General features: G+C 37.7%; 1 protein-coding gene across 7 annotated transcripts in view; it reads left to right on the top strand.

The window, feature by feature from the left end:
- Nucleotides 1-12,080, top strand: part of fam13a.S (family with sequence similarity 13 member A S homeolog) — a 58,320-nt gene that overhangs the window by 26,930 nt on the left and 19,310 nt on the right. For 6 of the 7 annotated variants that reach the window (XM_041579687.1, XM_018243417.2, XM_041579685.1 and 3 more), the window contains 4 exons: nt 3,490-3,673; nt 5,744-5,820; nt 6,262-6,307; nt 10,933-11,071. In XM_041579687.1, coding sequence (XP_041435621.1) covers nt 3,490-3,673; nt 5,744-5,820; nt 6,262-6,307; nt 10,933-11,071 — 446 coding nt within the window. The remainder of the gene's footprint in view (nt 1-3,489; nt 3,674-5,743; nt 5,821-6,261; nt 6,308-10,932; nt 11,072-12,080) is intronic. The other variant, XM_041579686.1, reaches the window with a different exon arrangement.

The following is a 12,080-nucleotide window of genomic DNA, read 5'->3' on the forward strand; positions in this document are numbered from 1 at the left end:
TGGCAGCGAAAGGGTTAAAGGGATCCTGTCATCGGAAAACATGTTTTTTTCAAAACACATCAGTTAATAGTGCTACTCCAGCAGAATTCTGCACTGAAATCCATTTCTCAAAAAAGCAAACAGATTTTTTTATATTCAATTTTGAAATCCGACATGGGGTAGACATTTTGTCAATATTCCAGCTGCCCCAGGTCATGTGACTTGTGCCTGCACTTTAGAAGAGAAATGATTTCTGGCAGGCTGCTGTTTTTCCTTCTCAATGTAACTGAATGTGTCTCAGTGGGACATGGGTTTTTACTATTAAGTGCTGTTCTTAGATCTACCAGGCAGTTGTTATCTTGTGTTAGGGAGCTGTTATCTGGTTACCTTCCCATTGTTCTTTTGTTTGGCTGCTGGGGGGGGAGGGGGGTGATACCACTCCAACTTGCAGTACAGCAGTAAAGAGTGATTGACGTTTATCAGAGCACAAGTCACATGACTTGAGGAAGCTGGGAAATTGACAAGATGTCTAGCCCCATGTCAGATTTCAAAATTGAATATAAAAAAAATCTGCTCTTTTGAGAAATGGATTTCAGTGCAGAATTCTGCTGGAGCAGCACTATTAACTGATTCATTTTTTCCCGTGACAGTATCCCTTTAACTACAAAATTAATTATCTGAATATGTGGGAGGTATCTGTGACCCTGATGTGTATTTTTCATGAGCTGCTATGGATACACATATATCCAGGAAGTTCACTTTTTTTGGGGGAGGGGGGGGGTGAACAGACTTGTGGAGAGTACTATTAGAACAGCAGTGGAACATCATCTAATTGATGTACTTGGAGTCTGGCACATCATCACCATCTACCAGCTCCTCTGCCAGGCAGAGGAGGAGGCATTTGAAAAAACAGGATGACATCCGGAAAAAACCCAGAGACATGTAAGAAAAAACATTTGAGGCACATGGAAGTTTTTCAAATGGAAATGATAAACACAGTTGCCTGTTGCATATGAACTTGGTTTTTTTATTCTCGTTTTTGATCTTACAAATGCTATATACAGTTGATATACATTATACAGAATATGGATTCAACACAGTGCTCTGTCTTCATGGCCAATACTGTTGTCTATATACCCAGCAGTGGTTCTTGCAGATAGAATTGAAGTGACACTGAGTTAGGGCAAGGCCAGATGTGGTGTTTTTGCAGTGTTTTCGTTGCGTTTTTAAAAAAGAACAGCCAGGAGTAAATACGCATAAACTGTACTACCACTGAAACTAATGGAAAACGCACTATGGCATTTCACATAGGGCGCTTGGAAGCTGAAATCTGCCACAGGACGTCCGTATTTGCATTTTTTAGCAGAAACGACAATATGTCCGGAAACTACCAGATCAATAGACTCTATGGGATCTGCACGTTTGAAACCACACTTTGCGTAAATACGCAGTGTATTTTAAATATGGCGTCCAAATTCTCAATGAGAACAATGAAAACAATGAGAAGTGCATGCTGGGAAAAGAATCCTACGTGCTGAAAAATGCATGAAAAGCGCATGTTGACGGTCGCATGTGGTTTCAGTGGTGTAATTATGCCTGGCTGTTCTTTTTTCAAAACGCAATGTAAAAACGCCACGTCTGGCCTTGCCCTTAAGATCTGCATACACAGGCTGAGATAAGCTGCTGACAAATTAAGTGGGCACTTAATTGGGCAGTGTATGGGTCCCTCCGGGCTTCCCCAATCAATATCTGGCTGAAAGTCAGGCAGATGTCGATCAGCCAGGTTTAGAAATACCACTGATCAGAATGCCTGTATTCTTCTCATTGTGATCTGATCGTTGGACCCTAGGGCCCACGATCAGATCAGCCTGATATCTCTCCAAATGAGTGGATCTCCGAATGTGTGGCCAGCTTTCGTTAATGAAGCTGCTCTAACCTATGGTAATTGGATGTAATCAGGGCCACATGGGGAGGGAAAGGGGGGGTACTGCTGTCCCGGGCCCGGATGGTTTGGGCCTGGCTGTGCTGCACTTGCTTACATACCCCTTCCGTCGGTGAGCTGCAGATTTTCTGTGCTCTTCACCAGTGAAGTGTATGTCCTGGTAAAGCCGTATGGGGTGTAGTTTGAACCTCCCCTCTAGTTTATCCAAACTAATCTCCATGCAGCTTTACCAGGACTTACACTTCACTGGCGAATCAGAGCACAGGAAACTGAAGATACTGGCACCTGAGCTCCCTGGCTAAAGTAAGTGCAGTGTTCTTTTTTTGTTATAACTTGTAGGAGCCATGGCCACATGTTTTTTTTTTTTTTAAAATAACTTGTAGGGGCTCTGCCCACTAATGACTTTTTAAAAAAATATATACCTTGTTGGGGTCCTAGCAACACTTTTTTTTTTTATTTATTTTTTTATAAATAACTTATAGGGGCATTGGCCACTAATGACTTTTTTTATATAAATAACTTATTGGGGCCCTGGCCACTAATGATTTTTTTTAACAACTTGTAGGTTGGTGCTAGGCCACCAATGTTTTGTTTTTTTTTCATTTAAAATGTAGGGGGCCCTGATCACTAAACTTGTAGGGGAGCCCTGGGCAGCAAAGTTCTTTTTTTAAACTTGTATGGGGGCACTTAATATTTTATTAATTAATATGTGTCTTGTGTGGCCTTTGTGCTGATGGTAGAGGGAGAATGGCAAGGGGGGCCCAGAAAATGTTGTTGTGCGGGCACCATGATTTCTGATGGCTGCCCTGGAAGTGATTAATGGTATGGTCTGGCTGCTTCCAATGAGTGTCGGAAGGCATAGTTTATATGGGTTTGGTGCAATTCTAGTCCAAGATCTGCTTAGCCACTAAAAGGAGGATAAAATATATGGTTCTATACAAAGTGCTTTCTATCCAAGTACCTAATGTTTAAGTACATAGATCAGGAAGTGTGTAGAAACCACTGTGTATGTTTGTTACTAGTCAACATATCCTTGATGGTCATATATAGCAGCTTTGTGAAACTTGTGCATGAGATCTAACAGTGCAGCTATATCTATACCTACTGGTTATTGATGGGTTGGTCATGTATAGCTTTTTTTGCTAAGCAATAAGTGGCGCTCTTTTACCCCCTTTTATTAATAAGTTGTGCCAGGACCTGACTTTTTTTAGGCACTGGCTACATATGCTGAGCGATGATGTAAAGATTTGGGAGAAAAACAGTGGAGTTTCCCAGGTATTCGATCCTAGGGTTGGCAGTGCCGTAATATTTAATGTAGAAATTGATCAGTATCACTTTAAATTTATAAAATTGTGGTTACATGTTGTGTATTCACAAACAGGAATTATATTTGCTTCTGTTTGTTGCTCTAATACAATATACAACAAAATAAACAGCTATAATATCCATGATTTTTTTTTCTGGTTTCTTCTGATTCCGAGTTCACATGAACTGCTTTCACCTCACAGCATGTATGTGGTCCCTGATGTGTTGTGATGGTAACATGTAAGAACTTGTTTGTTTTTTAGGGAAATAACTAACAAGGAAAACATCCCTTCAGGGTGTGGCAGTTTGGGTGCTTGTGGCCTTGCAAAGGAAGCAGAGAAACTCCAGGAAAATTGTTCTGGGTACATCGAGGAAAGAAGCAAACCGAAGAGGCAGAAATCAAGCAGCAAGCTTTCTGAGCTCAATGAAAATAAAGATAGCCCACTGGTAAGTATGGCAGCTGTGTAAGTAATTACAAAAATCTTTATAAAAGTCTTGCTGCCATTTTGGCCATAATAATTTTTTTCAATTATTTTGATAGTAAAGGCTGTACAACTCTTATCCAAGCTTGGCCAGTGGTACAATAAACACCTTTGGATTGTGCAAGCTATGTAACAAATACACAATCTATGTTTATTTGGTATATAGGATTGTCACTGTTAGAGCACTGGTGTTCCTGCCTTCCATAGGATTTTTTTGTTTTGTTTTTTTTTTATTTTCATTTTAACCTGTATTGCTGACCCCACATTTGATAAAACAGAACCCAAAACATTTTTCCTCCTCAACCTTCGCTTTCTGTAACTAGCTCTGACAGTAAGGATATTTAGAACCAAAGAGCCATTTCATTGCTGCCACATAAAGGGACAATCAAAACACAATAGATGCTTAAAGTGTTTTCCATTTTCCGTTTTCTTTAAAGGAACCATAACAAGAAAAAATGTGTTTTAAAGTAATAAAAATTTTACAACAGTAAATCATGTTTTCTTCAGAAACACTACTATAGTTCTTATAAATAAGCTGTTGTGATGCTGTGTAGCAAATTGAAAAAGGGCTAAATGGTGCAGGTTAAATAGTGGATAAAATATAACTTATTTTCTACAGAGATTATAATCTTATCTGCTATCTGCTGTGTAACCTGAGCCTTTTCTCCTTTGAATGGCTGCCCCTATTGCCACACTGCATCATATTTATATAAACAATAGTAGTGTTTCTGAAGCAAACACAGCAGTTTTACTAGTGCAAGGCAACACTGTGTTATAATTTCTATTACTTTAAAACACTTTTATATTTTGATGTTACTGTTCCTTTAACTTGGAAGGATATGGAGAGATATATAGCGATCTTAACAGTGCACAATAAGAATTTTTTTTTTTTTTTTTTTAAAATGGTGCACTGATTATAAACTTTGGTTTTGAACCAAGCAGCTGCAGCAAACGTGAGTGACCAAAGCATTGGTAATGTGCACTACCCTAGTTATGCCAAGAGAGGTCCTCTTAGTAGAGTTTAGGAATTTTTGGGGCTGCTGGTAGTTTTGTGCATGCTTATGTATTGAAACGTGCTCTGTGTCAGGGATTATTATTTTCTCCAGCTGTTATAGACTACAGCCATAATTTTCAGTTCTTTTGAGCTTTATGTACTGAATTTAACTTTATAGAAAATTGCTGTAGAGATTATGCTTCTGGTTAGCCTTTGATGTATGACTGATAATAATGAGGTCCTTGCTACTTTTAAGGAGACTTAAAAATGTGCAGCTGGTGGATGGTAGTAAAGCACACAGTTTGACAGCATGCTGTTTTAGAAGGCAGTTACTTTCCTCTTGAATAATTTGTTTTTGCTGCCAGAGTTGAAACAAGGACTGAATTTTCTCATGATCCTGTCAATTTTAGGTTTTTGTAAAACAGGCCTAGCACAGACCAAAACATTGTACTTTGCATCTCTCTGTGGATGATAAGGCCAAGGCTTGTATGGTTATTGCCTTTAAATTTGTACATTGCTACTGTGAAAAAGATACAATGTTCAGACGATTCATTGCATGTCATGAATTGGTGAACCAAAGCAAGTATTTTTTTTCTGTGCTGACACTTTCTTCCCTGTTATTTGTTGCTCGGTTTTAGGCAGGGTGAACATTTCCAGAATAGTATGACATGCACATTACATTTCTAGTTCAAAAAGCAGCCTGTTGTTTCTACATTCTTTTTCATTCCCTAGCAGTATGTGGCACCAATAAGATAAGGGGGTTAGCATCATCATTTGACAGTTTGTCTTCTGATATTTAGCTCTAGTAAGCAATGTGACTATATTCACTGTGCGCATTCTATATTGCTGAATCATAGAATTGTTTGAATTTTTACATTAGTTATGGAATGTTTGAGGTTCTAAACTATTCTGTATTTTTGATGTTTTGTTAAAGGTTACTCTGTGCATTGTGGCTTTCTGATTTTAGGAATAAAGATATCTGCAATCATAGGATACTATCGTATATATCTCGCCGTTTGTAAATTTCACATTCTTTTACAGAGTACAGAACATTTACTTAAATCAAGAAGTGTAGACATACAAGAGCTCACCGGCATGGAAGTATTGTCAGAAGCAAGGTAATTTTTTTTTTTTTTTTTTTTTTTTTTAAAGATTAAAAAACAGCTCTGACCATTAATTGAAGTAACCTAGCGTATATGTGTTTGCCCTTGAGTTGTGTATAGCACAGTTCCTCATATGTGCCAGTTGGTGGACTTTACACATACTACTTAAATGTATTTTTATAAAAAGGCTTAAGTTATGTATTATGATTATAGTATAGTTCCCTTTAATTTTATGTGTGGTCAACATCCAGTGGGCAGATTACTGCTGATGGGTAAACTGTGTTTGGCGATCTGATTTATTTGAATCATAGGAAACATTTTGTTTGGCCAGCTTTAGTGTTTAGAGTTCCTATTCTGTCTATCTATCCATTATCTCATTTACCATTACAGTATCATGTAACCTCCAATGTGCATACAAACATAATTTCATTTTCACCCCTTTTTTTGGTTTCTTAGCAGCAAAGAAATGAGTAGTGATCAAGAATATTCAAGAATCTCCCTGGTAAGCCATTCTCTGTTTGCCACATTTTTAATTGAGAGTGATTATATTGTGTGCTCGTTTCTGTTTAATAAATGCCTCGATAATGCTAGTGAATTGTCTTAAGCGATATTCCTGCAATTCTGCAAGAAACTTCAAAAGAACCTTTCCCATCTTTTGCTCTCTCTAGTTGGTCCAATGTTTAAAGGGATCCTGTCATCAGAAAACATGTTTTTTTTAATAGTGCTACTCCAGCAGAATTCTGGACTGAAATCCATTACTCAAAAGAGCAAACAGATTTTTTTTATATTCATTTTTGAAATCTGACATGGGGCTAGACATTTTGTCAATTTCCCAGCTGCCCCTGGTCATGTGACTTGTGCCTGCACTTTAGGAGAGAAATGCTTTCTGGCAGGCTGCTGTTTTTCCTTCTCAATGTAACTGAATGTGTCTCAGTGGGACATGGGTTTTTACTATAGAGTGTTGTTCTTAGATCTACCAGGCAGTTGTTATCTTGTGTTAGGGAGCTGCTATCTAGTTACCTTCCCATTGTTCTTTTGTTTGGCTGCCGGGGGGGGGGGGAAGTGATATCATTCCAACTTGCAGTACAGCAGTAAAGAGTGATTGAAGTTTATCAGATCACAAGTCACATGACTTGGGGCAGCTGGGAAATTGACAATATGTCTAGCCCCATGTCAGATTTCAAAATTGAATATAAAAAAACCTGTTTGTTCTTTTGAGAAATGGATTTCAGTACAGAATTCTGCTGGAGCAGCACTATTAAAGGAACAGTAAGGTCAAGTGTTTTAAAGTAATGAAAATATAATGCAGTGTTGCCCTGCACTGGTAAAACTGATGTGTTTGCTTCAGAAACTCTACTATTGTTTATATAAATAAGCTGCTGTTAGCAATGGGGGCAGCCATTCAAAGGAGAAAAGGCTCAGGTTACAGAGCAGATAGCAGATAAGCTCTGTCTGTCTAATGGTGTTATCTGTTATCCATTAGTTAACCTGTGCCATATAGCCGTTTTTCAATTTCCGCCATTGCTCCACAGCAGCTTGTTTATATGAACTATAGTAGTGTTTCTGAAGCAAACAGATCAGTTTTACCAGTGCAGGGCAACAGTACATGATATTTTCATTACTTTAAAACACTTTCAGTTTTTGATGTTACTGTTCCTTTAACTGATTCATTTTGATTTTTTTTTTTCCCATGACAGTATCCCATTAATGTTCATAAAGGAACAGTAACATCAAAAAATGAAAGTGTTTTATACGGTAGTAGTAAAAATATAAGGCAGTGTTGCCCTGCACTGGTAAAACTGCTTCAGAAACACTACTATTGTTTATATAAATAAGCGGCTATGTAGCAATGGGGACCACCATTCAAAATAGAAAAGGCTCAAGTAGCAGATGAGCTCTGTAGAACATAATGGTGTTATCTGTTATCCACTATTTAACAGCAGTTTGTTTGTATGAACTATAGTAGTGTTTTTAAAGCAAACAGATCAGTTTTACTACTGCAGGGCAACTGTACATGATATTTTCATTACTTTAAAACACTTTAATTTTTTGACGTTACTGCTCCTTTAAATAACACCAACTAGGACATTGTTTTATTTTGATGCAGAATACCAGTGAGCCCCAATCCATTATTAAAAGAGCTGGCGAGTAAAGGTCCCCATACATGGGCCAATATGTCGGCAGCTCATTGGGCAGTGTATGGGGCCCTCCGACTGGTTTCCCCAATCAATATCTTGCCGTTGGATCAAGGATCACATTGGTTTGTTGATGTGGTCCTCTATCTGACGGCCCGTATTCTCCTCATTGTGATCTGATCGTTGGGCCCTAGGACCCGTGATTGGATCAGCCCGAAATTGCCCACCTTGCCTTGCCAAACGAGCAGATCTTTGAATGTTTGTCCAGCTTAACACAAGCATGAAAAATGTTCCTAGGGTTGCCAAATAAGGGCATTTGGTAGTGGTCTAAAGGACTATGTGGACTAGCAGTCTAAAGGAGGGTATGCTTGGCAGTAGTTTTATACAACCAGCATTTGCTTCTAAGCCAAACATTCTAAAATATGTACTTGCTTTGAGGCCACTGGAAGCAACATGCTTGTGAACAAATGGTTGGGGATCAAGTTTCTAAGGGTTTACCAACTCCTTATCCTTAGGGAGGCCTCAACCCCAAAAATCTAAAGACTTCTTGCTTTGGCATCTGCTGTTTAGAATTACCGTACTAATATACTTCTAACTCTAGTGACTCTTTCCTTGTCCTCCCCTTATTCGAGTACTTGTGTATTTGTTTGGAATAAACCAGTAGTGCTTGCAAGCACAAGGAGATTTTCTTTAAAATGCAGGCACAATCATTTAATAGGAAAAGCTACCAAAATCGTATTAAATGCTTTAGGATGTCATAAAAATGTGACATTCCTATGAAATTGTGTGCATTCGTTTAGCCTTCTAAGTCTGTTGCCTAGAGAGTTGAGAAACCTACCACTAGCAACAGGCACTGTAACCCAGAATGATAAAAACACACAAAAAAAAGTTTGTAACCTGGTTTCATGTTAATCTGCTCTACTAAAGGGAGGGAAACATTCACAGGAGGCTTGTAACCAGATCTTCTATACTATGCAAGACTAATACGTTCTTATTTTTTATGGAATAATCTGCATTGGGTCAAAAAAAAATATGGTTAATAAAAAAAAAAATATGATGTGAGCAAATTAACCTGTTGGGTAAAAATGTTATTCCCAACCAAAGGTGCAGGCTAATAGAGCGCTGTCGGGGGTAATTAAAAAAAAAAAAAAAAGTTATCCCCAACAGGAATGCAGGCTCTATTAGCCCGCATCTTTGGTTGGGGATAACATTTTTACCCAACAGTTGCCCTTTAAGTGCAGTTCCATTGGAGTTTTAAGAGTATTTTACAGGGAAGAATGCTTTTTTCTTTCTTTTTCTTTTTTTTTGTGTAATTAATTGTACAAGTGTTATTATTACAAACACAATTTGTGTTGGACAAAAATTGATGTCCACGCTCAAAAAAGTGGCAAAGCCAAATAATGTATACATTTTTTTTAAACCACTTATTAATTGTGGAGAACAGGCAGAACATATCAGAAAATAGGTCTGTTTTATCCTATACCCCAATGTAAATTTCCCCCATAGAGTGTCAAAGTTATGGACAGGCTGTGGTACTGCTTTTGCTTGCACAAGTACCAGTATCTTGATGGGAATATGAAGAGATTTATGGTGTAACAAATATTTCTCCTACTACAAAGTTAAGATATTGATATCAAATAAAAAAAAATATCTGAAGTTGCTGTAGCTTGTTTTTCAGTTTTATTGTGGTGCTCTGGACACAGAGTGTTTCAGGACTAGGTATTCCCTTCCTAAAGTGATGAAGTGTCATAAGGTGTCCCAAAGCTTTTGATTTATTTTGTGTACAGAGCACTGCAATAAAATTGTAAACACCCACAGCAACTTCACAGGTATTCTTGTATTTACTTTTTGGCCAAATCCTAATCCTGCATATTTATAATTCATTAACTATATACCGGTACAAAGAAAAATATATTATTTATAGTGCAACTTACAGTTTTGTAAGTCTCTTTTGACTGTCTCTTCTCAGCCTGTCAGGTAGAGTTTCTAATGCTAACAAACTATTTCTGCACAAATATGGAAACATGGGGGTAAGAAATGTAGTGTAAAAGCATCACACAAATACTGTTAGACTGTTAAATACTGTTATGGCAAAATTTTGAAATAGCATTCAAAAACAATGTTATGACAAATACAAAAAAAGGTTATTTTCTGGTGTCAGTATCTCTTTAAATCCATCCCTAAAATCTACTCCTGGTTTAGCACAGAAATGGTTACTAGAAATCCTTTGTGTAACCTTCAAATCTTTGTATACAATGAAGTTTTCATCTACTGACACACTGCAGGGTATGTTCATTGCTATCAAGTGTGCTATCTCATTGTGGCTGGCACAGACCCAAGCCCTGTATTCTTTCCAGCTGAGATTCCAGACCTTGCTAGCTGTATTTTTCGTCTGGTATGCAGGAGATCCCTTATAAAAAGTGCTTCTTGTCCCTCTCTTTCTTATCGTTCAGGCTGATTAACAGCTCCAGCATAGAAAGATCAACTTCATAGTGCTCCATTTATCCACTCTTGTTCTATCATCTTTGCCTGAGGGAATCCTAAAGCTTATGTTGCTATGTCAGCCTTAGCAACCACAAGATCATTATTTGTGATTTTATTTGATTTCCTTTCGCATTGCTGCTGTCAACAAATGGGAGTGGTGATTCCTTTAGGGCCGATATGAGAAACAGCTCTTACATGTTCCAGGTTTTTTTTTTTTTTTTTTAATTTAGGCAGATGGTCTTAGGAATGCAACGGTTTCTGTGGGATAACTGAAAAGTTCAGAATTGAAATGGGGTGTTGATTTCACCGGAGGATATCTGACCAATTAACATGCAGAGGTCATTGAGCACTCAGTTTTCAGAGAGCACACAGAAAGCTTGAATCGGGGATTGTCCAACGCTCATTTGTTTCACGCGGGATTTGCACAGATTCGTTCTGAGTTGCAAGACATTTTGTTCTTGCTAAGAACACATTTAACTCATTGCTTCTATTGCTGGGTTTTTTCCAGGCAGCAAAAATGAAAATTCAGGAACAAAAGAATAATTCTGAATCAAGACCGCAAAGACGGCTAGAGGCTGAAGAGAGCTTTGTTCCTGAGGTGCCTCGGCTGGATCTCACATCACTGTGTGATGACAGTAACTGGGAAGGTAAGAAATAGATATGTTTTATAAAAGAACACTTTTAACAGGGCTGGTATTTATAGAGGACTGGCCAACAAATGTGCCTGTATTCAGCTGGAGGTAGTGCTTCGGTGCCCACAGTACAATTGACAACTGTGCACAAAGCCACTTGTATTATATACACATCTATTGTGCATTTTACAAACCATATTATTTCAGTTTTTTTCAAGGCAATAGTGCTAAGCTGTGACCAGATAAAATAAGCAAATATGTCAGTGGCTGACTATTGTGGTTCACTTCATGATCTTATGCTACAGTAACCAATGCTGGAATTACAAGATGTCAAATTATAAGATAGGCATGTTGTAAGTTAATATAGTAAGTTGTGCTTTGTAATCTAATTGAGCTGGATATTTGTTCAAGCTTCAGCTAGAAAACAAAAAAAAATGTAGTATTTTTGCAGTCAGTGCAGTGCTGCTGTATGGATTGAAATGTGCACATTTCTTTAAATGAAATGCTGGATAAATATTTTGTGTAAATTTTAAAAGATTTTTGTAGTAGTTTTTTTTTCTTTTTTGTAACCGTATGTATGTCTAACTCTGACATTTCGATTGCATCTGTAATGGAGTACATGTACATAGTCCCCTTTAATTAAAATGTTTCACTGAACAAAGTCAGAACGTCGGGACAGCCTCTTCTTTACCACTGTAATTTTCACTTAACTATACATGTATGAGAAACATGACAAGCTGTTTTTCATTTTTTTTATTAGTGAGCAGGACTATAATTGTAGGGACCCATGGGCGCAAGTAGACAACCTATGGACATGCAAATATGCCTTTATACAACCACTCCATTACCATTGGTGGAGACCCAGCTAAGATAATGCAGGTGACTGAAATATACATATATTTTTTTCTACATACATACCAACTGTATATCTGTATAGAACTGGGTTTTTACAGAGTATTTGGAATATAACATAAGCAGAAGAAAAAATAAGTATTTTGGTTAATCTCACAACACATTTTGGACT

This window comes from Xenopus laevis, chromosome 1S (assembly GCF_017654675.1).
Source record: "Xenopus laevis strain J_2021 chromosome 1S, Xenopus_laevis_v10.1, whole genome shotgun sequence".
Taxonomy (NCBI): Eukaryota; Metazoa; Chordata; class Amphibia; order Anura; family Pipidae; genus Xenopus; species Xenopus laevis.